We start from the raw sequence: 27,924 nt of genomic DNA, 5'->3' as shown, positions 1-27,924 counted from the left end.
TTCAAGGTGGAGGGACTGCCAGTGTACAATTTCTAAAGAAAGTATATGTCAGGTAATAGCAAAAGGCCTGTTGGACTGGGGTAGAGGGAACGAGGACGAGTAGTCAGAAGGTCAGAGCAGAAATGCGAGTTCCAGTTTTAGCAAATGTGCTGCCGAAGTGAGCACAGAAATGAGAGTTCAGGTCCTATAAGGACATTTAGGGACTACGGCCTTTATTAGGAATGAAAGAAAATGGGTTCGAGCAGAGGAATGACATGGTCTGATTTTAGATGGGGGAAAAAAAATCTACGTCTGCCAATGGAAAATAGACCAAGTGGTGGGGGCGCCCAGTTGATTGCCCACTGCAGTAATGCCAATGGGAGATTATGAGCCAGAGTACTCGTGAGATGATGACAAATAATCAGACTGAATATTTTTTAAGTTAGAACTAGTAAGTTTTAATGATAGACTGGATGGGGTGTGTGAAAAAAAATAGAAGCACGAAAGATGACTCCACGGTTTTTGGAAGATGATATTTCAAAGGGATTGGACTATGGAGAAGTGAAGGATGGCTTAATAACTAGACGGGCCAAGGGGTCAAAAGTAACTTTTTCAAAAATTTTTTATTCAATTATAGCATAAAAACAAGAGAACACAAGTCATATATGTACAACACCAGCATCCAGATCAAGCCCATAGACTGTGTGGATTCCCTTCTAGTAACACCCTCCTCCCCAATGGTAACCGCTATCCTGCTTCTAAACTCTCTTGGTTTAGCTTGTGTTTAAACTTTATACACATAGAATCATATCAATGTACTCTTTTGTACATGGCCTTTTCCCCACAAACATTATATTTGTGGGATTTATCTATATGGCTGCATGTAATTATGGTCTGTCCACTCAGACTGTATTACTGGTTAGAACTCCATTGTGTGAACGCACCACTATTTTTATTTCTCTTTTATTGTTTATAGTCATTTGGATAGTTTCCTTTTGGAGGCAATTATGTATATTACTTCTATGACCATTTCCATATATGTCATTTGGAAAACATATGTGTGCATTTTGTAGCATCCTCCCCTTGGGGCAGGACCCAAAGTTTAGACCCAGGGGACAATATTGAGACCCTCTTTATTGGGTTGGTTGAGTTGTTTACTTCAATACAGTAATAAAGTGGATATTCTTTCCATATGGATGATTTCTTATTTGGTCTAGGACTCAGATGGGGAAGAGCATTGTTCTAAATTATAATCTTGAAGCCAGATATTTCAGAATAAAGTCATTAAATAAGACAATATAGAGCCACATTCATTTGACAGAAATTGACTTCATTCAATTGGCAGAAATGGAGCCATATATTTTTTTAAGATTTTATTTATTTATTCATGAGAAACAGAGAGAGAGAGAGAAAGAGAGAGGGAGAGAGGCAGAGACGCAGGCAGAGGAAGAAGCAGGCTCCATGCAGGGAGCCTGATGCGGGACTGGATCCCAGGTCTCTGGGATCACCCCCTGGGCCCAAGATGGTGCTAAACGGCTGAGCCACCCAGGCTGTCCTGGAGTCATATATTTTTAAAGTACTTTTAATTTAAAAGTTCTTGCAGTCCCTGATATCTAATGTTTAGCACTATGAGTGTGAAAATAATACAGGAGTGGAGCCTGCATAGCTACATGACTCGGCCTCTTCACACACACACAGGAGTGCACATTTTCTCTCCTTAGTCATGGGGTAGATGAATCACTTTCTGTTCAGTTTACCCACTCAGGCTTTTGAGAGATTATTTTCAAGAGCAATGAAATTACACTGAGCAAGTGCAAAACAAAAGCTGTTTTCTAAAAGTTTATTTTGGTGTCTAAGTCGTTGAAATTTCAGGAAAGTCTAATCACACTTTTCCAGGAGCTCTGGATTTCTCCTCCTTTTTCTTCTAAGGTGTTACTCCTATCCATGACCTGGAAGAGCTTTTTGGCCTGTTGGATATGACCTAGTGACAGAGGCAAGGAAAATGCACTCTAGAAAAAAAGAAAGTGTATTAGTAGTTATTAAAGTCTGATTTGGGAGGCTTTCTTTGACCCATATTTTAGAATGCATTCCCCCCATATGTGGTACAGTAGTAGCCTTTACCAAAATGTATGATTGCATCAATAGTTCAAACAAATTTCATTCTTTAATCTGCTGATCACGCTACCATTTACTAAGACCATAACTGAATCATAATTTATTCAATCCCTTTAAATAGCTTCCTTTAAAAAATAAATTACGGCTTTTACAAGAAAGGCAAGGATCTTTAAATTGTAAAGTCATGCCCTAAGAGGAGGTAAGGAAGAAAGCACAAAAACATAAACATATCAGAGATGCCCCAGTAAGATCTTATCACATTAACAAGGGAATGGGGCCATGGAGAATCCAGGGAGGCAGGTGGCTGCGTCTGTGAGAAGAGGGAGGAGATGCAAGCTTTCATTCTCAGCCTGTTTGCATCATTCATTCTCCATGTGACTTTATGCAAGCCTTGATTCTTTTATAAGGGATTGGGGGAAGTGATCTCTCTTTTTTAAAGATTTTATTTATTGATTTGAGAGAGAGCACAAGTGGAGGGTTGGAGGGGCAGACTCCCTGCTCAGCAGGGAGCCTGACTTGGGGCTTGATCCCAAGACTCTGAGATCATGACCTGAGTCAAAGGCAAACACTAAACCAACTAAGCCACCCAGGTGTCCTGGGGCAGGATTTCTAAAGCCATTTCAACTCCACATTAAGCAATTCTCTAACTGGCCTGCTGGCCAGAAGGTACCCGGATGCCAGTGTCATCATGAAGAAACCCATTCCTAGAACTCTCTCATCACTACGAAAGTCACCTTCTACAATGAACCTCTTGACCCATAGTTGAGTCCTCTTTCTGACACCGGGATCATTATAGCTCAAAGTTGGGACCCAGCAGATGCCAGGTGACATGTCAGAGTACTCACCCCAGGGTTGTTGGAGTGCACCTGTTTCCACCAAAGAGTAGAAGCATATGCAGCCATCAGGAGCTCCAGCACAGTGAAGATGAGCATCACCACCAGCAGCCCCTGTGAATCAAGCCAGGGATGGTTGGGGCCTGACTGGAGAGAGGAGACTGAGAGGCGAAGGCTGAGCCCTGGCAGTAGACAGAAGAGGGAATAAGCAGCAACAGCTCTGTCTTAGAGCCGGGGAGTAACCCTGCCTTCATCTCCAGTCATTTTTACTGTTATGATGCTTCTAGTGTGGAGTTCTTATTTATCCGGAAACAGTCTCCATTCATGCCTTCAGTCTGAAATCTCATGAATTTTTAAATTTTTTTTTTTATTTATGATAGTCACACACACACAGTGAGAGAGAGAGGCAGAGACACAGGCAGAGGGAGAAGCAGGCTCCATGCACCGGGAGCCCAATGTGGGATTCGATCCCGGGTCTCCAGGATCACACCCTGGGCCAAAGGCAGGCGCTAAGCCGCTGTGCCACCCAGGGATCCCCGAATTTTTTTAAATTCTGAAATTTTGCCAGTTATTTCTCTTCGCATGCTCCCCCCCACCCTGCCCATTCTCTCAGAGCTCACATTACATGTTCACTGCGCCCTCCCTGTCTGTTAACCTGTCACTAAGATTTTCAGATCTCTATTGTAATGTGTTATGCTCTGGATGATTAAACAGACCTAAGTTTCATCTCACTATTTCTTTGGATATGTTGAATCTGCTATTTAACTGATCTGCTAAACTTTTAATTTCAAAGATTATGCTTTGCATTTCTAGTCATACTGTATAGTTCTTTCTCAAATCTACTTGTTCCTTTTTTCTTACTGTCATGTTCTTTCATTTTGGTTTTAATTCCTTTTTTATATCATTTAAAATATATTTTTATTATGGTCTTCGAAATTAGTATATAACCTCCAATTCTTGAGCAACTAACTTTCATATTTGTTCCATTTGCTGCGGTTCTCCATTTTTTCTTAATGTTTTTCAAAATATCTTTATTCTCAGATGATGTCAGTACATGGGGGGGGAGAATTTTTTAACATGGATTGGGTTTATGGATGACTCCTTAGATGGAAATTTTAGGTTTGATTCTTTTTTTTTTTTTTTTTTTGGTTTGATTCTGAGAGAACCTCAGGAGTTCCACAGACCCAAGAACAAACTTTAAGTTAATCCTTGTATTTTGAGATTCCTATATTTTATATGTAATTTCGGAATTGGATAATGTCTATATCTGCACATGGTTTGGTGAGATGAATTCATCCCAGAAACTTTTAGGGTGGAGTTTCTTAAAGCTTAGTGAGATGTTGGGCAGAGTTTTCCTTGTCTTGTTTTCATTAATAGAATAAACATTCAATCTCTGCTTCTAATGTTTTTGCAGAGCGCTCAATGGGGGGGGCTAAAAAACTTCAGATTTGTCATGGGCATTAAAATGTCATAACCCAGCTTGAAACACCTGTGTTCCCATCCAGATTTCTCTGGTTTTCTGGTCTTAGCTCTTGTTTGGTTACCTGGCTGCAGGATCCTTCTTAGCTCCTGGAACATAAGATGCCTTCTTCCGTGAGTTTTTCCTTGTTTCCATCCTCCCTTCCTTCCTTCTTCAACTTCAGATAGATATTTAAAATGTTTTTATGTGTTACTTAAGTTATCTTTGTATTGATAAAGAAAGAGTGGGCTTTTGGGGTCAGTCCTATGTGATTTATCTGATTTAGCAGGAAGTTCTCTGGTTGTCTGAAAGCAAGAGGCAGTTTAATGTATTGATAGTAGTTTTCATGGAGTTAAACCCTCAATATCCCAACAGGGAGGCTGTCTCCCTCAACCTCATGGTTTTGCCTGATGTTTGCCCTGCACCAGGGTTATGCTAGCTCCTGGGCTTCCTGACACATATTTCTAACATTCTGTTCCCTTCCACTTCCATGAGCTCCAAGATCAAAGGGATTGCTTTTGACAACCTCTGGGTCACATAGGCAGACTCACAGGAGGCTGTGAGTCCGGAAACTTGCACGCATTTTCTGGGATCCGTGAGAAGGGAATAAGAGGTATTATATTTGTCTCCCTGGCTCCTGTTGGAGGAGTCACAAGGGAAGAATTTTTTTTCTTCTTAAAAGGCCAAAGTTTGTGGTTTTAAAATTACGAGACTGTATAGAGAGGATTGACTAAGTCAGGATTTTTATCATGAACAAGTGATGACCATCCATGTGGTGGTGGTGGGGGGCGGGGAAGTAGCAAGAAAATGCTACCCAGAGATGCTGGCATTTATGCTAGGAGTGGAATCTATTGGGCAGTCTCCCATCCCCTTCTCCCTCTGCCAGACCTGCTTGGCCAAAGTGCAGTAATTATGTGTTTGGGCTTAAAGTCCAAGTTCTATAGCTAACTTAATGTGGCTACATCAATCCCAAATCAAATTCAAATAAGGAGGGATATTTATGCCTGTGAGGAGGAAAATGCTTGCTCAACAAAGGGGGGCGCCCTGAGAGCTAAACCAATTGAAAATGGATTATTTTTTAATGTAAGAAAGACTGCTGACCACCTCTTCTTTATCCATTCATCTGTGAATGGACTCTTCAATTGCTTCCATAGCTTGGCTATTGTAAATAATGCTGCAAAAAGCACAAGGGTGCATATATCTTTTCAAACTAGTATTTTTGTCTTCTTTGAGTCAATACCCAGTAGTGGTATTATTGGATCATATGGTATTTCTATTTTTAATTTTCTGAGGAGCCCTCATACTGTTTTCCATAATGACTGGAAATGCACCAATTTACATTCCCACCAGTAGTGCATGTTGTCCCCTTTACACCACATCCTTACCAACATTTGTTGTTTCTTATCTTTTTGATACTAGCCATTCTGACAGGTATGAGGTGATATCTCATTGTGGTTTTGAATTTCATTTCCGTGATGATAAGAGATGTCGAACATCTGTTCACATGTCTGTCAGCCATCTGTATGTCTTCTTTGGGAAAATATATGTTAATGCCTTCTGCCTGTTTTTAATTGGGTTATTTGTTTTTTTCAGTGTTAAGTTGTATAAGTTCTTATATATTTTGGATATTAACCCTTATAGAATACGTCATTTGCAAATATCTTATCAGATTTAGTATATTGCTTTTTCTCTTTATTGATGTTCTCTTTGCTGTGCAGAAGCTTTTTATTTTGGATGTAGTCCCAGTAGTTTATTTTTGCTTATTTCTCTTACCAGAGGAGAAATATCTAGAACCCACAGCCCTTCTTGATTTCCTGTTTTGACTTGGCACAATTCATCCCCTGTATTTTACAATCTGCTGACAGGACTCATTCAACCACATTTTTTTTTTTTATGTCTGCTTCCAGGATTCAGATCAAGAAAGTACAAACTGCTGCAAAACCAGAGATTATGCAAATAAGAGAAGCTGAGATTTCATATGACAGGATATTGAGTTTGAAACTACTTACCGTCAGACTGACGCTAGCCAGGAGACATTCCTTGAATTCATATATCGCGTAATAGTACATCGAATAAGGCAGGGAGGATAGATATTCCCTTTCTGAGTCACAGCGTTGAGAGACAGTCCCCAGGGCTACCAGGCCATCAGCAAGGAGGAAGAGGCCTACTCCAGCGGCGAGAGAACTCACCACGTTTGAGGTCAGGCTGCTCATGGCCTGAAAAAGAAGTTCTGCATGGGGATCTCATGGCAGAAGCAGCAAGTGGTGCTGCTATACCTCTATCCATCGCACCGCAATGGTGCTTCCTTGAGCCTGTTTGCCCTCTAATCCGCATACTCTGGTAGCACAGACTGTGTTTTATTCACCTCTGTATCCCGCTTCACTATCTAGTCACCTGATATAATTCATAATGTCTGTTGAGTGAGAGAATGCATGAGCAATTCCTTCTTCAGCATAGGGCTTCTGGATCCTTGACTCTCGGCAGCACTGAAGACAGACATGGCACTGCTCAAGCCACTACCAGCATAGTCCTTGACTTCCTCCACAGCCCTAGAATAATTCTTCCACTTTAAGACCTTCTCAGAGGGCCTAGACCAATCTATGGCTTTTCTTTCCTTAAAAGAGAAAACTGGAGGAGCTAGAATATCTATCTATAGGTGGATCAAGCCTGAGAACCACATGCGCCAATGTGCCGCATGCTGGGTCACATTCTACATTTTGGGGTAAAGGGTTCTCACAGAATATGGTTCCTCTGTAAAGACACTGATGTCCTAGACTCTGTGCCAGGTTCTCCACACATGCTCTTTCCTATTTGAATATCACTGTAGGATGCCATGTGTTGGGAGGATGGTTGCTCTGCCCCCTTCTCCCTGGGCTTGGTAGCTATGTGGCTTCAAGTGCTGAGTTACTGAAGGAAGAGCAGAAAGATTGGGCAGTGCCATTGCCCAGAGCTGCCATATGAGCCGTGGAGCCCACGTATTTTCTTGTGTCCTATGTGTAGAGCCCACATTGTGCCAGGTCACCCCAAGTATTGTTTTCCTTTTTAGGGTACTCAGGACACTTGGGAAACCACCTGTGAGATCCACATGTTCATCTTCCACATTTTATAAATGAGAAAACTGAAGCCGAGAGAAGGAAGGAATTTTTTAAGCACACAAATTGGTCAGTGACAGAGCTTGGACAAGAGTGTAGGTATCCTGGTTCCAAGTCCAGAATTCTGACTCCATCCAGTGAGATGAACTCTTCAAAATTCTGTCCACTGGTTCTTAGGTTTATATTCTAGCTTCAAGTATCAGGAACGTGTCCCATATTATGTACCCTCATCCATAGCTAACTAGACCCTGGACCTTCCTGAGTCAGGATGTGGCTTTTCCCTAAGTCATCTTTGTGAGCTTGTGACAGGGGAAAGGAGAGTGTTGTTATGGAGAGGATCAAAGGCCCCAACCACATATTTGTGACCTTTGTCAGGAAATTGGCCACAGTCTGATAATTCCTTAGATCTACAGAATCTAAGCCTACATCCCTGTGCCTCTGACCTTGCCATTTAGGGAAATTGACTCATTATGAGACAGGTTTTTCCAGAAAAAGATCTCTAGGTTCTATCTGAGATGGTTGTTTACTATATTTAGGACCAAGATAACAAACTATAAAGACTCCATAGTATATTTAAAATATTTCTACTGTTTAAGCAACTGAGGTAAATCTGCTCTAAGCTTGGAATATGACCCAGGAGTACGTTGTGTAGGAGAAGAGCACTGGTCTAGAAGGCAGATAATTTGATGTTTACATCCCATTCTGCCAGTGGACCAGCAGTGAGAACTTGGGCTCTCTCCCCTGCTTGGAGCCCTATTTCCTTAAGTTGTCAAATGGAAACTTTGAACGAGACTAACTCTGAAGTTCCTTTTTTTCCCCAATGAGCTGAGATTTGATAACTCTCATACTTACAAAGGGTTTAGTTGACTTTTTCCCAGAAATAATGCAGAGGGATCCCGTAATGGCAAACTGCTCAAAAAAGAGAGAAATAATCAGTTCAGTTGTCTTGTGGAAATGTGGCCACCATGTTATTATCCATCAATCAAGAAGTAATGTAAAACTTTTAGAGAGATAGCCTAGGAATGGCGTGGGTCCATATTGGTAGAGAGGCCTGAGTTCCACTCTCTGGATGCTTACATTGACTCTGAAGCCTGGGCCGATACACAGTGGATCTGGATTTATGTTAGCAAAAATCACCATGAGCTGAGGCGGCCTGGAGAGGAGGTGCACATGGATGGAAAGCAGGACTGAGTTACAAGAGAGAAAGAGACCAAGGACTTGAAGCGGTAGGATGATGGGAGCGGCCAACAGAGGCACTTAGGAAAGGAGCTACAGAAATGTGAGCTTCAAGCATTGCTGTAGGGGCCTGAGTTAGACTGGTTGCTGAGAAAGGTAGGAAGTACAGGGACAGATGTGAAGATCCCTTCATCCTAAAGCCCCAGAAGTCAGTAGTTGAGCCCAGTGCTGTTAAGGATCCAGCTTGTGGAGGGAGAATGCTCTGAGATGCTAAAGCATTGGCTAAGCTTGTGCCTTTGGGGGTTGGGTAGTCACAAGGGGGGTCCAGAGTGGCCATTTCTTCCTTTGGCAAGGGAGTGTGGGAGCCACAGCTACTGACCAGGTAGAGATAGGAGGACAAGTTATGCTCTGGAGACAGGGCTTCCTTACGTCACCGCAGTTTGTGTTTGCACAAAGGCTTTGTGCGTGTAGACGTGGTGCTTTGGTAGAATCCATCTGCCCAGAACGTGCACTTCTTTCTCCTTTCTACTACTTGGACAAATAAGTGGCCCTCAGTGAGAGGCATGACTAGGCCCTGGCTATCTCCAAAGAAAATGATCTACTAGGTGCTTCTCCATAAGTATTTAGATAAAAAGCAGCAAAAAGTTTTCTAAGTTCTCAAGATTCCTCTAAACATATAAGTGTCCTTGCTTCCCACGAGTTATACCATTGCCAGTTTAATTCTCTGCAAACCTATGGCATCTACCAGTGGTGCTCATTCTATTTTAAAAATGACCTTTTCACTCTCTACTTGATTGTTCTTAAACTGGAGGAAATCCAATGGCCTTATCAAAGGCAGAAAAAAAGTGAAAACTCTTCCATTTTTCCAGTGGTAGGCTGTGAGGCCAGGGAAGAAATGCTGTACTAGTATGCCCACTGTATTACCCTCTTGCCGCCTGCCCCAACCAGCCACTCCCTGGGATGGTGACACAGGAGGAGGGTTTAGGCCCCTCTGGTGCTCTTCTTGAGTTGAAGAACTGTGACATAGGAACTTAATGACACAGGGAAAGTCAGAGGCTTGGCTGCCTTCTCCTCTCTCCCTACCTCTTGGGAGTCATTTAGCACCTACTTAGTGTTAAAAAGCATGTTCTTTCTTGGAGAACCCACTCTACTCACACATAGAGCTCCTACAAATGGGTACCCAGACATCAAAATGGTGGAAATTGTTGGCTTGACGTGGGAAGAGTAGGGACCAGAAACCAAAATGGCCCCCAAACTTGAAATCAACAGGCAACACAGGATCTGGATAATCTACAAGAGACAAGAAAGAAAATTCTAGGAACATTCTTTGAACAGATGAAAGTAATTGCTTGAATGTACATTGTGATTATAGAGTATAAAATATGTTATAATTTATCATATTAAAAAGGAAAAAAAAAAAGGGGTGCCTGCGTGGCTCAGTCAGTTAAGCATCTGACTCTTGATTTCAACTCAGGTCATGATCTCAAGGTTGTAAGATCAAGCCCCATGCTGGGTGTGGAGCCTGCTTAGATTTTGTCTCTCCCTCTCCTGCTTCCCCTGTTACACTTTTGTGTAATCAATATATCTCTAATAAAAAATAAATTAATTAAATCAAATTAAAAGGAAAATAAAATGTGTTAGAAGGAGCCAGAAGGCATTCTCTAAGAGAAAGTCATGTATAACTAACCGCTCCTTTTCTGATAGGATTATTAAACTAACAAGTCAGGGAGTGATGATATGTGCATTTTGACTTTATTTTGAAAAATATAGTGAACAATTTTTTGTTGTTGTTCTAGGAAAAGCAAATGGAGGAAAATTTTTCTGGACAGTAGCCCAGTTGGATGGATGTAGAAAGCAAACTTATCAAGAGAGTTAATAAAAGGACTCAATTTCAGTTGAAATAAAATAGAGTAGAAAGTCTCTAGTGTCATAGTTCATCTTATGTTCATCATAATTGGATTTTAATAATAATTACTATTTTCATGATCACCAGTGATAATAATAATACTCTATATTTGTTGAACACTTTCTAAACTCTGATTATTCAACTCATCTTTTATGGATAAGAAATATGGGGCACCAAGAGTTAAAATAGTTTGTACAAACCCACACAAATAATCAAGTGGAAGATCTAGGATTTAGCCCTGTTGCTTTGATCTAGAACCCACACTCAAACCTGCTGTTTAATGCACATGCAATTCAAAGATGATAGAAACATGGGAGAAATAACCTAAAGCCAAGAGAATTCAACCATTCATACAACTGATACTTATTAAATAGCTATTGTGGGCTAGCACCAGGGAAATGAAGCAAGTGAAAGTCACTGCCACTAGCCATTATTATGTCCTTTAAAGATATGTTCCTTGGAAAGTATGGAATGAGTTAAGAGCAAAGTAGTAGGAAATGTGATCCGAGAAGTACTGACGGTGTGGTACAAACCATTGTAAGGCTTTGTAGGCTATTTTACCAATGTTGACACAGGGTAACATTGGTTACCTATGTCATTCTTTTTTTTTTTAAGATTTTATTTATTTATTTATGAGAGACACAGAAAGAGAGAGAGGCAGAGACACAGGCAGAGGGAGAATTAGGCTTCCTGCAGGGAGCCTGATGTGGGACTCGATCCTGGGACCCGGGGGTCACGCCCTGGGCTGAAGGCAGGCGCCAAACTGCTGAGCCACTCAGGCATACCATGTAACCTTTCATTCTGAGTGAAAAAGGAAGCAAAGTGGATAATTTTGAGCAAAGAGATTACATGATGCAATTTGTATTTTCAGGAGATCATTCTACTGCTGCATTGAGAATAGATGATAAGATTATAAGGAAACATAGCAGGGAGATCAATAAAAAGGGTGTTGCAGTAATTCACAGGTGAGATGATGTTGACTTGAAAGAACATGTTGACAGTGGAGATAGTAAGTAGTAGTTGGGTTCTAGATGCACAATGAAGATTAAACCTGTAGGATTTGCTAACACTTTAAATGTGGATTATAAAACATAGGAGTGAAGGTTGTGTCCAAAGGTTTTGGTTTGAGCATCTGAAATGATGGAATTGACATTGATCTGAGCTGGGAAATGTTGTATGAGGGGTAGGTTTGGGGACAAAGATTAGGATTTCAGTCTGGGGCAGATTAGGGGAGAAATATCTAGAAGATAACCAAGTGGAAATGTACATAGGCTGTTGGATATATAAGAGGAGAGCCAGGTAAGGGGTATAGTCTTTTTTTTCCCTCCAAGTCATTAGGGAAGATAATATTTAAAATTATATGACTGGATGGGATCACCATTGCAGCAGATACAGAAGCAAAATAGGATCAATGACTAAGCTGCCACTCCAAATATAGGATCTGGGAAATACATAGAAACAACAAAGGAGTTTAAGAGGAGCAGCCAAGAGAGAAGGGGGACAACCAGAAGAATGTAGAGTCCACAAATCCAAGTGGTTAAAATGTTTCAAGTAGGAGAGAGTAGTCAGCTGCATTAAACACTTCTTTAGTTCAAGAACATAAACAACAGAGATTCAGAAATTGGGTTACTAATGTGGAGCAAAGGGGACAAATGCCATTGGATGTGATTAAAGAGAGAATATTATTCAAGAGAAACTGGAAACATTGACTTCCTGTCCCTTAAAGGAGTGTTGCTAGAAAGGCAAGTAGCCAGTGAGGCAGTAGCACGTGAAGTAATAATTTGTTTCTACTCTTTAGTTCTCAAGATGGGAGAAATCACAGTAAGATTCTCTGCTCATGGAACTGATAAAAAAAAAAAAAGTGCAGAGGGAATAGGGAGAATTAATGGAACAAGTAATAAGGAATGGGATCTACTGCACAAAAAGGAAGGTTATAATCTTCAATTAGAAGATGGCCATCTTATTGGTAATGGGGAGGGGAAGGAAAATATATGGCACAGATGTAATTGCAGACGTGTAGCAGCTTGTGGACATTCTCTCCAGATTGCCTCAATTTTCTCAGTATTTTAGGAATCAAGGAAATTAATGGAGAAGGAAGAAGCATTAGGAGTTTCAGGGGAGTAATAAAAGTGGCAATGACCCAGAGTTCCTCTGTATAGCAAGAGGACTTTGAGAATAGAGCTCTGTTTCTTTTTTTTTCTTTTAACCTTATCATTGACCTATTATCCCAAGTGTGTAAAATAGTAGCCAGCACACTGAAAGTGCTCAAAAATGACAGCTGAATGTATGAATGAATGAGTGTATTCACAGAATCCCTTATTGGTTGCCGAAGCACACAGTGAAATGTGTTTGTGATTCTAGGCCACACGTAGGCTAGGTTGTAGGGAGCAGGGCAAGTCTGTACGGAACCTACTGTTGGAAGAAGTAAATTAAGGAGTGAGTATTGGTAAATGACAGGAGGATGAGAAACATTAATTGGTTTGATTTTCAGGCAACCTATTCCTCAAATGATTTTTATAAGAATGATCACTTTTCAAAATTTGCCAATACATCATTTAATGCTGTTTTCTAAAACATGGATCATTTTTAGATTTTTAAATTAAACTGTCTTCTGAAATTTTAATTCTCCTATCAATTCTCAATTATTCCTAATATTAGAATTACCTAACGGAACCTTTTGAAGTTCATGACTGTTTAAATTACTTGAGGTAATAATTTTTTCCAGTACTCAAGAATTTTTCAAATACATTTTTTTAAAAAAAAGTGAGAGTGAATTACTTAGTTGGGTGACATGAGATTCTGAAGTAGGACCTTTTAGAGATTGAGAGGAGGAGATTGATCTGGAAGTGTCCACGAGAAACAAAGGAGACACTACTTTCACTTCCTTGCCCAGAAGCGAGGGCCACAGTGAACAAAGTGCCCCTGGGAGCTGGGTTTCTGTCTGCACAACCAATAAAGAGACCTTTGAGAAACAAATTGGGAAATAAAGAGGATCATGCTGTTCACTGACTCTGAATTCCAGAGACCACAACTAGACAGGTTTCCAAAGTTGGAAAGGAATAGGAGTTAGGTCTTAAAAGGGGATAGTCAGAGCCATGTGGGAATTAAAGTCCTAGATATGAAGGATTATGACTGTGAACGCTTTGATGCATTGCAGTCAGGCAAAGAAGGAGAAAATGTACAATGAGGTTAGTCCAGATTGTCTCATCTCAAAATGGTTAAGAAATGAGCTCAAAATGGAAAGATCTAATTTAATCCTATTGAGTAAAATCACGTGGTTAAATCTAAAATCTATTATATTAAAAACAAATTACAGGAGACTTCCTTGTGTAGATTTAAGTGGACACCTAGTGGTTTTAGTTTACAGAAAGGCCTGAGGAGGGTAGAGTCTTCCCTTAAAGCCCCATTTCATGTCCCAAAGAGGCTGGAGTCAGATAGAAGGGAAAAAAAAGAAGGAAAGAAAGAAGAAGAAGAAAGAAAAAGAAAGAAAGAAAGAAGAAAGAAAGAAAAAAGAAAGAAAGAAAGAAAGAAAGAAGAAAGAAAGAAAGAAAGAAGAAAGAAAGAAAGAAAGAAAGAAAAAAGAAAGAAAGAAAGAAAGAAAGAAAAAAGAAAGAAAGAAAAAGAAAGAAAGAAAGAAAGAAAGAAAGAAGAAAGAAAGAAAGAAAGAAAGAAAGAAAGAAAGAAAGAAAGAAAGAAAGAAAGAACTTTTCCAGATCCACTGCAGATCTGTAGTCTGAGGACATTCCTAGTATTTTCCCCAGTGTCCCCCTTATAATGACAGCCACTTACTCCAAGGACTGTAGCTTCTTTCCGCAGATTGTTCTGTGGATTACCTTCTTTTTCATAGCCGTGTCTAGGTTTCTCTCTTTTGAGGACAATAATTCCATTTGGAGTAGAAGAGTCACAGATTCCCTTGGTCTTCAGCTGTGATAGCATGGTGCTGACGATGCTGGAAGAGGCAGTGAACTCAGTTAGGACCCGAAGTTTGACTTGAAGATGTGAAACCATTTAAGGTTTTCTCCATTGTCCAAGGGGTGACCTGTCCTTTAGGAACAAAGGTGAATGTGGGAAGCAGTGGACACATTGGAAGGCCAGCATGCTTGGGTCCATTCACTGTGGGCAGAAAGCATGTCACTGGGAGAAAACTAAACATTTTGAGGAGTCCCACAATGGAGAGGTGAACAATTCACATAGAACTTGCCTTGCAGCCTTGAGAGTATCCATGTCACTGTCCTTCCAACAATCCCTGCTTCCAGCCTCCCTTGTGTACCTGTGTACCTCTGCTCCACTTGCGGTGCATCCCTGTACCACAGGTCCCAATATTGTACTTTTATGCTGTAACTATATTGCTCAGTCTTCCATCATAGTCTTGTTTTCTTTCCATTAAGATGGTGATTAATCCCAGTTCACATCTCTTTCTTGTATTGCTCTCATCCCACAATGAATGACCCCCTTGCCTATGTTAGCTCAATAATTGTTATATGAACATTTATTTAAATCCTGCTAGGGAAGCCCAGGTGGCTCAGTGGTTTAGCGCTGCTTTCAGCCCGGGTGTGATCCTGGAGACCCAGGATGGAGTCCTGTGTTGGGCTCCCTGCATGGAGCCTGCTTCTCCCTCTGCCTGTGTCTCTGTCTCTCTCTCTCTCTCTCTGTCTCTCATGAATGGATAAATTCTTTATAAATAAATAAATAAATAAATAAATAAATAAATAAATAAATAAATCCTGCTAAATTCCACGCACTAGGGCCATAGTAGCTCCAATATTTATAACAACTTAGGTGTTATTAACTCCACTTTTTTCATTAGAAACTCAGGACTATAAATTCAAGTGATTTTCTTTATACGAAATACACAAGTGCTTAGCCTGGCACATTGAAAGTGTTTAATACATGGTAGCAAATATAATTATTATTATCTGGTATTTGCAAAACTGTCTGACCAAATCCATCCAATCTCTATCAAAATTCTAACAGCATTTTTCACAGAGCTACCTGTAACAAATGATTCTAAAATTTTTTGGAGCCACAAAAGACCCCAAATAGCCAAAGTAATATTGAAAAAAGAAGACAAAGCTGAAGGCATCACAGTTCTGGACTTCAGGTTATATTACAAAGCTGTCGTGTTCAAGACAGTGTGGTACTGGCACAAGAACAGACACATAGACAATGGAACAAGACATAGAACTCAGAAATGAACCCACAACAAATGGTCAACTAATCTTTGACAAATTAAGAAAGATTTTCCATTGGAAAAAAAGGCAATCTCTTCAACAAATGGTGTTAGGAAAACTGGACAAAAAAATGCAGAAGAATGAAACTGTACCACATTCTTACACCATACACAAAAACAAATTCAAAACGGATGAAAAACCTAAATATGAGACAGGAAATTGTTAAAATCCTAGAGAACATAGGCAGTAACCTCTCTGACATCAGCCGTAGCAACTTCTTACTAGGCTCGTCTCCGAAAGCAAGGGAAACAGAAGCAAAATTGAACTATTGTGACTTCATCAGATAGAAAGCTTCTGCTTTGTATCTCAGTGAAGGAAAACATCAACCAAACTAAAAGGCAGAATAAATCAATTCTGTTGAATCACTAAATTGTACACCTGAAACTAATATTACACTATATGTTAAGTAACTGGGATTTAAATTTAAAAAAAAAAGAGAGAAAATGAGGCTTATAGAAGATGAATAGTTTGCACAAGATTATATATCTAGCATATGATGGAGGCAATATTTGAACCCAGGCCTTGTGGTGTCAGGGTTCCTCTATATCCCTGGTAGGTGTGGACATGCCCATCTAGCCACACACAACCCTCAGCCCCTCTACCCTCCCTCCCTCATAGCCCGAGTCCATTGACTACCACTCTCCAGCTCCATATTCACTCACAGGAGCATTTCTGGCCTTAGACATTTGTTCCCATATTCTGGTAAACTGGCTTCTGCCACATTCCTGCAGTTTACTAACCCCGAATGTGCTAAGTAGACCCCTCCTCTTTCTAATCTTAGTCCCTGGTCTCTTGGGGTTCGCCCACATTGTCACAAATTTCAGGAGTTCCTCCTTTGTGAGGCTGACCATGAGGATGCTGTGCTAAGTGAATGAGCTGATCATAGAAGGACATATGCTGAGCGACTCACTTGCATGCGGTATCTGAAACAGACTAACAGAGGCAAAGACTTAGAGTGGTGGTTGCCAGGCTCTAGGGAGGAAGAAATGGGGAGTTGCTGTACAATGTGTATAAAATTTCAGTTGTGCCGGATAAGTTCTAGAGATCTGCTGCACAGCGCTGGGCCTATAGCTAGACATACAGTACTGTACACTTGGAGATCTGTTAGAGAGTAGATCTCACGTTAAGTATTCTTACCACAGCAAAAAACTAATAGATAGATAGATAGATAGATAGATAGATAGATAGATAGATAAAATCCCAACTTAAGGATTTAAAAACACAAGTCTCTAGTCCTAGATTCTTTCCTATAGGATTTCTCCCTATATTTTTCAGTCCTCATACCCAAGGACCACAGGATATACTTGATTCTGGCCCCAAGGCTAGGACGTGGAAGCCTCATTGGGACGCTTACAATACTCTCGGATACCATGTACATTTATTTTCTTTTATTATTTTTTAACTGTTTTGTTTAGAAAAGTGTATAACATAGCAAACAGATCAAAAAAAGAAATACATTTTGAAGAGGAAAACGAAATTCCTTAAATCTCAACTTCCGTGCAATAACTACCGTTTTTTACATATCCTTTGCATTCTTGCATTTTTTCCCTTCTCTTTCTCTAAACGTGCTTCCACACGTTCATTGCTCTATCTAAACAGAATCATTCCATCCACGGCAGCCAGAAATCTTTTCGCACTCAGCATTATTCTGTGGATACGTCTGATGCTAATGAATGTAGGTAATAAAAATCCTAAATTCAAAAGCCAAATGCTACACTCTGACATATGATACAGCATAGATGGGCCTTGAGGACAATATGCTCAGTGAAATAAACCAGTCACAAAAAGTCAAATACTGTACGATTGCACTCTGGAAGGCACCTGGAGAGCTCAAAATTTCATCAGGACAGAAAGAACGATGGCTACCAGGAGGAGAGGAAAGTGTGGAGTTAGTGCTTAATGGGCGTGGAGCTTCAGTCTGTGGAAGGAAAAGTTCTGGAGTTCAATTTGAGGATGGTTGCACAGGATGAGGATGTACTAAATGCCACTGAGTGATGCACTTAAAAATGGTTGAAATGCTTAATCTTGTGTTATGTATATTTTACCACAATAAAAAAGCCAATGTATTCAAATGAATAGATGTCTCAAGATTCATTTAACCAGTCACGGTTATTTAGATTCTCTCTCTCTCTCTTTATTATTATAAACAATGCTATGGATAGTGAACATCATTGCACTTCTGTGCTGCCTCACCTATTCAGTTATCTCCTTAGAGTAACATTTAGAAGTGGATTTATGCAGTTTAAGGCTACGACATACATAGTGCTACTTCTTAGAAGGAATCCTGCGGCGCCAGCGTTCTTTATGGTTCCACAGGAAGACTCCAGACTGATGCCATCATGCCCAGACTCCACAGTCTGAGAGGGATGCTTGGTCCCTCCACATCCATCAAGCAGAGGCAAACTTAGGATGGCCCACAACTTTTCCAGACATCTCTAAAACCTCCACTTTGGGGACAAATCATAGCTTAGAGGACAATTGCTCTGCATGCAACAATTTTTTATATGACAGAAGTCGAATGGAACAATGGGTCCTAATGCAGGATCCAGTCTAATCGCACAGTATTTTCTGAGAGCACATTCTGTGCAGAGCATTGTAGAAAATCATCAACTCAAATCTTAGAGGAAACCTAAGGATTGTGTCACTCAGTTCTCTTATTTTAACAGTGGGTACACCATGACCAGAGCAGGGAATTGCCTCATTGGCCAGGCAGGTGCTCAGAAGAAAGATAGAATAAGAATCTGATTCCTGGCTGGCTATTCCAAGAACAGTCATCTCCCCCCAAAATTGAGCTTCCCAACCAAGACGCCTACCTGTTTTGCAGCCCAGTCCTGTGAGGGTAGCGGGTCGGCCAGCTCTCTGTTGGGGAACTCTCAGCCAGAACTTCCTACTGGTCATTCCTGCCAGAATGACCTTGCTCCTCTGGCCTCCAGCCTCTGAGACTTCCCGCCCCTTTCTCAGATCAGTAGTCATGATTACACAAGACATGAGCTTTGCTGTGGTTACATCCATGCATGAATTTATCTTGGCTTCCCCTTTCTAAATTTCAAGTTCTGGAGGCTGGCACAGAATGCAAATAATGCACAAGAATAAAGAGCTTGTGAAGACTAGTGACTTACATGATCCTTATTAGAATTCATTTCCCCCAGAGCCTTCCTGCCCCATTCTCAGAGAAGTAGTTGTGATCACACAAGACATGAGCTTCGCTGTACTTACATCTACGCGGGAGAAGTACCTCTGCTTCCTCTTTCTAAGTTTCAAGGTCTGAAAACTGACACAGATTACAAGAAATGCAAAAGAATAAAGAGCTTGTGAAGACTAGTGACTTGCACGATCCCAGATGCAATTCATTTCCCCCATTCCTCTAGGCATGTCAACTGGTTTAGCTTAGACCGAGTTTTCTGTCTACTAAGAGGGATGAGTAATAATGCTCCCACTGTTGGCTGTTGGGACAACTAAAGAGCAAGGAAGCAAAGAGCTTACAAAGAACAGACGCTCAGTAACTAGGGATAGCAATGATGTTCATTTTGGATTTGGGAAAATTTATTTATTTTTCCATTCCCCAGGCTCTTGGCAAACTGAAAGCAACCTATGTGGACTTGCTGCCCAACTGTCACTGCTTTGGGTAGCTCTTTCTTCTCTTGGGTACTTCTTCTTCTCTGGCTTCATATCTTCCTAAGGACTCTGTGCTCAGGGAAGTCCAGGCACATTTGGGGAAGGATGCAATGAATGAGGGTCTGAAGCAGATGCTTCCCTGAGAAAGGAGCGAATCTAAGCCGGGGGTGTTTAAGAAACTCATAAAATGCTTGGAGAGAATTTTAGTCCAATAGTCTATTCTCCAAATGAGGTGACAGTACTGAAAGAGCCTAACACAGATCACTCATCACGTCAGCAGAAGAACTAGGACTAGAATCCAAGTCCTGGTGGCAGCTGGGTCCAGGTGTTCATCGGGGCCACAGTCTATCATTTTGTCATCATCTTCATCTCCATGGCCAACATCATCATCATCACTGAGGAAAACTCTCATGGTCCAGACCTTCCTCTGGGTCTGCGACCTGCTTTGAACAAATTGTCAAAGAAGGATGTTGGTTGCTGAGCTTTCTCTTACACCTCTTCTGAGTCTGAGAAGGAATTTGTGGGAAAACCTATTTTCTCATATATAATATGATAATAAAAATGTTTTCAGAATTTTTGTGAGGACTTAGTCGTATGTTAAGTCATATATGTAAGTCTATATAGCATGCCCAGCATAAGTCTGACGTATATTAGAATTCAGAAAAATCTGTGTTCTTTTCCCAACACCTTCTCCAACCCCCTTTACAGAAAAGTTCATTTCACGTCTAGATTGATCTCTGGTCTCTATGTGTAGTTTTTCTACATTTACTCTATATTCCTGCTCCTGTGTATTGATTAGAATTTCCTCGGCCCTTCTCAGAGTCCTGGTGCTGTAGATGGCAAATGACTCACGGCACTAAATTTGCTTCAAGGGTGAAAGTCTAGCGATTTCCCAATTTCCCACCCGCCTTGGCCCAGACAGACCCTGAAGTTATTACATGAAGTATATCTCAGATCTACAATCTGGAACAGAGATGACTGAGATTTCTTTTCTCCAGAAACAGAAGATGCAGACTATTCAGGAGAGCATAGTTCATTGTATTCTTTGACATTCGAGATCCTCCTTTCCCTCTTTCTGCTCAGATATCCATAATCAATGTAGAATTTCATCCTCATGGAAGCTGCATGGTAGTAGCAAGTTGGGTGCTCCCCCACCAGGAGGCAAAAGGAAGATAGCACAGAGGAAGGTTAGCACCTAAACAGGAAATTGACCCATTTCCAAGAATCTTCAGCAAAATTCTTCTTAAGTCTCATGTCTTAATTGCCATTTCCATCCACAAGGGGGACAATGGAATTGCCATTTCCATCCACAAGGGGGGCTAGAAAATACTGTTTTTTAGCTTTACACGGCACCATTCCTGAATGAAATCACCATGATTTTGTGAGAAAGATAGGGAGGCCCTACAATGAAGAAGCAAATTATCTTGCTACAATTAGTGTTGAATTGTGAGCTCATTTCTGTTGAAGTGTGTGCATTCATCTTGGTGAGCTGGATTCTGTCCATAGTTCACATAAGCTGGTTATGAACTCATTTGAAGATATAGCTGAAAATATCTGAAAAACTGTGAAATGACACATCTTGAGAAGATTTCTTCCTATTTTCTTAAGCCAGACAGTAGCAGTGTAAGGATATGAAATCATTTTACCATCACGTTGCACATATCATTAAAATGCATTTGGAAGAATTTTATATTTCATTTTTAAACACACACCCACACCTATATTATATCAAATTTTAATGGCATTTTGAAGACCAAAATTTCTTCACCAGTTTTTTTTTTTTCCTATAATTTTGGCTAGCAATTAACTTTGAGTGTGAGAGGTAAATATTTCTAGGAAATAAATCAAAACTGAATATTATGTCTCCTAACAACTGATTCAACCAACTGAAGCTGATAAATGATTATAAACTTTGAACGGCAGGACTTGTTCTAAACAACTCATTTTCCCCAGCCAGAGTGCTAGTTTTCAGTCTTTAATTTACATAACCATCATGAAACATCCTTCTTTTAAAAAAAATATTTAAATTCAATTTTCCAGCATATAGTCTAACACCCAGTGCTCATCCCATCAAGTGCCCTCTTCAGTGCCCGTCACCCAGTCACCCCCACCCCCCTCCCCTTCTGCAGCCCTTTGTTCGTTTCCCAGAGTTAGGTGTCTCTCATGGTTTGTCTTCTTCTTTAATTGTTCCCCACTCAAGTTCCCCCCTTCCTTTAAGGTCCCTTTCGCTATTTCTTATATTCCATGTATGAGTGAAACTATATGATGATTGTCTTTCTATGATTGACTTATTTGACTCAGCATAACACCTCCCAATAAGAAACGTCCTTCTTACAGTTGGAAAAATCTTGACTTTCCTCACTCAGTGATTTCTTTTTTTTTTTTTTTTTAATTTTTATTTATTTATGATAGTCACAGAGAGAGAGAGAGAGGTGCAGAGACACAGGCAGAGGGAGAAGCAGGCTCCATGCACCGGGAGCCTGACGTGGGATTCGATCCCGGGTCTCCAGGATCACGCCCTGGGCCAAAGGCAGGCGCCAAACCGCTGCGCCACGCAGGGATCCCTCACTCAGTGATTTCTTAATGAATTTCCTTTCCAGGTTGTTTCCTTACTGCACACAGGTAAAAACACATAAACTTAGTTTCTTTTTCTTTCTTTCTTCTTTCTTTCTTTCTTTCTTTCTTTCTTTCTTTCTTTCTTCTTTCTTTTCTTTCTTTCTTTTTCTTTCTTTCTTTCTTTCTTTCTTTCTTTCTTTCTTTCTTTCTTTCTTCTTTCTTTCTTCTTTCTTTCTTTCTTTCTTTCTTTCTTTCTTTCTTTCTTTCTCTTTCTTTTCTTTCTTTCTTCTTTCTTTCTTTTCTTTCTTCCCTTTTTTCCTTTCTGTTTGGTAGCTCTGATGATGTTTATTTTACTCTTTGACACGTGTCAAATCTTATCTGATAAAATCTTTATGAACCTTCTGGTTCCATACACATGTGATTTGAGATTCCTAATATTGGTTAAATTTTCATAAAGCGGGGGGAGGAGCAAGATGGCGGAAGAGCAGGGTCCCCAAATCACCTGTCTCCACCAAATTACCTAGAAAACCTTCAAATTATCCTGAAAATCTATCAATTCGGCCTGAGATTTAAAGAGAGACCAGCTGGAATGCTACAGTGAGAAGAGTTCGCGCATCTATCAAGGTAGGAAGACGGGGAAAAAGAAATAAAGGAACAAAGGCCTCCGAGGGGGAGGGGCCCGCGAGGAGCCGGGCTGAGGCCGGGGCGAGTGTCCCCAGGACAGGAGAGCCCCGTCCCGGAGGAGCAGGAGCTGCACCGACCTTCCCGGGGGAAAGGGGCTCGCGGGGAGGTGGAGCAGGACCCAGGAGGGCGGGGATGCCCTCGGGCTCCGGGGACACTAACAGGCACCTGCGCCCCGGGAGAGTGCGCCGAGCTCCCTAAGGGCTGCAGCGCGCACGGGGGACCCGGCGGGACCCGGAGCAGCTCGGGGGGCTCGGGGGCGGCTCCGTGGAGGGGGCTGCGGGGGGAGCAGCTCGGGGGGCTCGGGGGCGGCTCCGCGGAGGGGGCTGCGGGGCGGGAGCAGCTCGGGGGGCTCGAGGACGGCTCCGCGGAGGGGGCTGCGGGGCGGGAGCAGCTCGGGGGGGCTCGGGGGCGGCTCCGCGGAGGGGGCTGCGCGGCCCCGGGAGCAGCTCGGAGGGGCTCGGGCAGAGGAAGAGGCTCCGTGCGGAGGGGCCTGCGCGGTTCCAGGAGCAGCTCGGGGGGGCTCGGGGGCGGCTCCGCGGAGGGGGCTGCGGGGCCCGGGAGCGCGAATCCACCAGCGCAGGCCCCGGAGCACAGGGCGCCGGGACACAGCCCAGGATCCCGCCTCCCCCGGGACAGGCAGAGGCCGGGAGGGCCCAGGACAGCGAGGACGCTCCTGCCCCAGCTGAGCAGATCAGCGGCCCCGCCCCGGAGCCTCCAGGCCCTGCAGACGGAGTTCCTGCCGGAGCTGAATCCAGGTTTCCAGAGCTGCCCCGCCACTGGGGCTGTTCCTCCTGCGGCCTCGCGGGGTAAACAACCCCCACCGAGCCCTGCACCAGGCAGGGGCACAGCAGCTCCCCCAACTGCTAACACCTGAGAATCAGCACAACAGGCCCCTCCCCCAGAACACCAGCTAGACGGACAACTTCCAGGAGAAGCCAAGGGACTTAAAGAACACAGAATCAGAAGATACTCCCCCGCGGTTCTTTTTTTTTGTTTTGTTTTGTTTTGTTTTGTTTTGTTTTGCTTTTTGATTGGTTTCCTTCCCCCACCCCCTTTTTTTTTCTTTCTTTTTCTTTCTCTTTTTCTTTTTTTTTCTTTTCGTTTATTTTTTCTTCCCTTTTTTTTTCTCTTTCTCTTTTCTTTCCTTCTTTCTCTCCTCTCTTTTTCTCCTTTTCCCAATACAACTTGCTTTTGGCCACTCTGCACTGAGCAAAATGACGAGAAGGAAAACCTCACCTCAAAAGAAAGAATAAGAAACAGTCCTCTCTCCCACAGAGTTACAAAATCTGGATTACAATTCAATGTCAGAAAGCCAATTCAGAAGCACTATTATACAGCTACTGGTGGCTCTAGAAAAAAGTATAAAGGACTCAAGAGGCTTCATGACTGCACAATTTAGAGCTAATCAGGCAGAAATTAAAAATCAATTGAATGAGATGCAATCCAAACTAGAAGTCCTAACGACGAGGGTTAACGAGGTGGAAGAACGAGTGAGTGACATAGAAGACAAGTTGATAGCAAAGAGGGAAACTGAGGAAAAAAGAAACAAACAATTAAAAGACCATGAAGATAGATTAAGGGAAATAAACGACAGCCTGAGGAAGAAAAACCTACGTTTAATTGGGGTTCCCGAGGGCGCCGAAAGGGCCAGAGGGCCAGAATATGTATTTGAACAAATTCTAGCTGAAAACTTTCCTAACCTGGGAAGGGAAACAGGCATTCAGATCCAGGAAATAGAGAGATCCCCCCCCCTAAAATCAATAAAAACCGTTCAACACCTCGACATTTAATAGTGAAGCTTGCAAATTCCAAAGATAAAGAGAAGATCCTTAAAGCAGCAAGAGACAAGAAATCCCTGACTTTTATGGGGAGGAGTATTAGGGTAACAGCAGACCTCTCCACAGAGACCTGGCAGGCCAGAAAGGGCTGGCAGGATATATTCAGGGTTCTAAATGAGAAGAACATGCAACCAAGAATACTTTATCCAGCAAGGCTCTCATTCAAAATGGAAGGAGAGATAAAGAGCTTCCAAGACAGGCAGCAACTAAAAGAATATGTGACCTCCAAACCAGCTCTGCAAGAAATTTTAAGGGGGACTCTTAAAATTCCCCTTTAAGAAGAAGTTCAGTGGAACAGTCCACAAAAACAAGGACTGAATAGATATCATGATGACACTAAACTCATATCTCTCAATAGTAACTCTGAATGTGAACGGGCTTAATGACCCCATCAAAAGGCGCAGGGTTTCAGACTGGATAAAAAAGCAGGACCCATCTATTTGCTGTCTACAAGAGACTCATTTTAGACAGAAGGACACCTACAGCCTGAAAATAAAAGGTTGGAGAACCATTTACCATTCGAATGGTCCTCAAAAGAAAGCAGGGGTAGCCATCCTTATATCAGATAAACTAAAATTTACCCCAAAGACTGTAGTGAGAGATGAAGAGGGACACTATATCATACTTAAAGGATCTATTCAACAAGAGGACTTAACAATCCTCAATATATATGCCCCGAATGTGGGAGCTGCCAAATATATACATCAATTATTAACCAAAGTGAAGAAATACTTAGATAATAATACACTTATACTTGGTGACTTCAATCTAGCTCTTTTTATACTCGATAGGTCTTCTAAGAACAACATCTCCAAAGAAACGAGAGCTTTAAATGATACACTGGACCAGATGGATTTCACAGATATCTACAGAACTTTACATCCAAACTCAACTGAATACACATTCTTCTCAAGCGCACATGGAACTTTCTCCAGAATAGACCACATATTGGGTCACAAATCGGGTCTGAACCGATACCAAAAGATTGGGATTGTCCCCTGCATATTCTCAGACCATGATGCCTTGAAATTAGAACTAAATCACAACAAGAAGTTTGGGAGGACCTCAAACACGTGGAGGTTAAGGACCATCCTGCTAAAAGATAAAAGGGTCAACCAGGAAATTAAGGAAGAATTAAAAAGATTCATGGAAACTAATGAGAATGAAGATACAACCGTTCAAAATCTTTGGGATGCAGCAAAAGCAGTCCTAAGGGGGAAATACATCGCAATACAAGCATCCATTCAAAAACTGGAAAGAACTCAAATACAAAAGCTAACCTTACACATAAAGGAGCTAGAGAAAAAACAGCAAATAGATCCTACACCCAAGAGAAGAAGGGAGTTAATAAAGATTCGAGCAGAACTCAATGAAATCGAGACCAGAAGAACTATGGAACAGATCAACAGAACCAGGAGTTGGTTCTTTGAAAGAATTAATAAGATAGATAAACCATTAGCCAGCCTTATTAAAAAGAAGAGAGAGAAGACTCAAATTAATAAAATCATGAATGAGAAAGGAGAGATCACTACCAACACCAAGGAAATACAAACGATTTTAAAAACATATTATGAACAGCTATACGCCAATAAATTAGGCAATCTAGGAGAAATGGACGCATTCCTGGAAAGCCACAAACTACCAAAACTGGAACAGGAAGAAATAGAAAACCTGAACAGGCCAATAACCAGGGAGGAAATTGAAGCAGTCATCAAAAACCTCCCAAGACACAAGAGTCCAGGGCCAGATGGCTTCCCAGGGGAATTTTATCAAACGTTTAAAGAAGAAACCATACCTATTCTCCTAAAGCTGTTTGGAAAGATAGAAAGAGATGGAGTACTTCCAAATTCGTTCTATGAGGCCAGCATCACCTTAATTCCAAAACCAGACAAAGACCCCACCTAAAAGGAGAATTACAGACCAATATCCCTGAAGAACATGGATGCAAAAATTCTCAACAAGATACTGGCCAATAGGATCCAACAGTACATTAAGAAAATTATTCACCATGACCAAGTAGGATTTATCCCTGGGACACAAGGCTGGTTCAACACCCGTAAAACAATCAATGTGATTCATCATATCAGCAAGAGAAAAACCAAGAACCATATGATCCTCTCATTGGATGCAGAGAAAGCATTTGACAAAATACAGCATCCATTCCTGATCAAAACTCTTCAGAGTGTAGGGATAGAGGGAACATTCCTCGACATCTTAAAAGCCATCTATGAAAAGCCCACAGCAAATATCATTCTCCATGGGGAAGCACTGGGAGCCTTTCCCCTAAAATCAGGAACAAGACAGGGATGTCCACTCTCACCACTGCTATTCAACATAGTACTAGAAGTCCTAGCCTCAGCAATCAGACAACAAAAAGACATTAAAGGCATTCAAATTGGCAAAGAAGAAGTCAAACTCTCCCTCTTCGCCGATGACATGATACTCTACATAGAAAACCCAAAAGTCTCAACCCCAAGATTGCTAGAACTCATACAGCAATTCGGTAGCGTGGCAGGATACAAAATCAATGCCCAGAAGTCAGTGGCATTTTTATACACTAACAATGAGACTGAAGAAAGAGAAATGAAGGAGTCAATCCCATTTACAATTGCACCCAAAAGCATAAGATACCTAGGAATAAACCTAACCAAAGAGGTAGGGGATCTATACCCTCAAAACTATAGAACACTTCTGAAAGAAATTGAGGAAGACACAAAGAGATGGAAAAATATTCCATGCTCATGGATTGGAAGAATTAATATTGTGAAAATGTCAATGTTACCCAGGGCAATATACATGTTTAATGCAATCCCTATCAAAATACCATGGACTTTCTTCAGAGAGTTAGAACAAATTATTTTAAGATTTGTGTGGAATCAGAAAAGACTCCGAATAGCCAGGGGAATTTTAAAAAAGAAAACCATATCTGGGGGCATCACAATGCCAGATTTCAGGTTGTACTACAAAGCTGTGGTCATCAAGACAGTGTGGTACTGGCACAAAAACAGACACATAGATCAGTGGAACAGAATAGAGAATCCAGAAGTGGACCCTGAACTTTATGGGCAACTAATATTCGATAAAGGAGGAAAGACTATCCATTGGAAGAAAGACAGTCTCTTCAATAAATGGTGCTGGGAAAATTGGACATCCACATGCAGAAGAATGAAACTAGACCACTCTCTTTCACCATACACAAAGCTAAACTCAAAATGGATGAAAGATCTAAATGTGAGACAAGATTCCATCAAAATCCTAGAGAAGAACACAGGCAACACCCTTTTTGAACTCGGCCATAGTAACTTCTTGCAAGATACATCCACGAAGGCAAAAGAAACAAAAGCAAAAATGAACTATTGGGACTTCATCAAGATAAGAAGCTTTTGCACAGCAAAGGATACAGTCAACAAAACTCAAAGACAACCTACAGAATGGGAGAA

At 41.4% G+C, this 27,924-nt stretch overlaps 1 protein-coding gene across 1 annotated transcript; it reads right to left on the bottom strand.

Annotated features, from left to right (window-relative positions):
* Window positions 1–1,805: 1,805 nt before the first annotated feature.
* Window positions 1,806–18,765, bottom strand: MS4A7 (membrane spanning 4-domains A7). Its single transcript, XM_025459869.3, is given in 8 exon segments — window positions 1,806–1,937; window positions 1,939–1,988; window positions 2,940–3,041; window positions 6,396–6,602; window positions 8,331–8,387; window positions 9,810–9,944; window positions 14,350–14,509; window positions 18,605–18,765. Coding segments are annotated over 7 exon segments (732 nt in total). The 5' UTR covers window positions 14,497–14,509; window positions 18,605–18,765; the 3' UTR covers window positions 1,806–1,903.
* Window positions 18,766–27,924: the final 9,159 nt, after the last annotated feature.

Source organism: Canis lupus, chromosome 21 (genome assembly GCF_003254725.2).
Source record: "Canis lupus dingo isolate Sandy chromosome 21, ASM325472v2, whole genome shotgun sequence".
NCBI classification, from domain to species: Eukaryota; Metazoa; Chordata; class Mammalia; order Carnivora; family Canidae; genus Canis; species Canis lupus.
The sequence above is the reverse complement of the archived record's forward strand: the minus strand, read 5'-3'. Positions and strand labels throughout refer to the sequence as shown.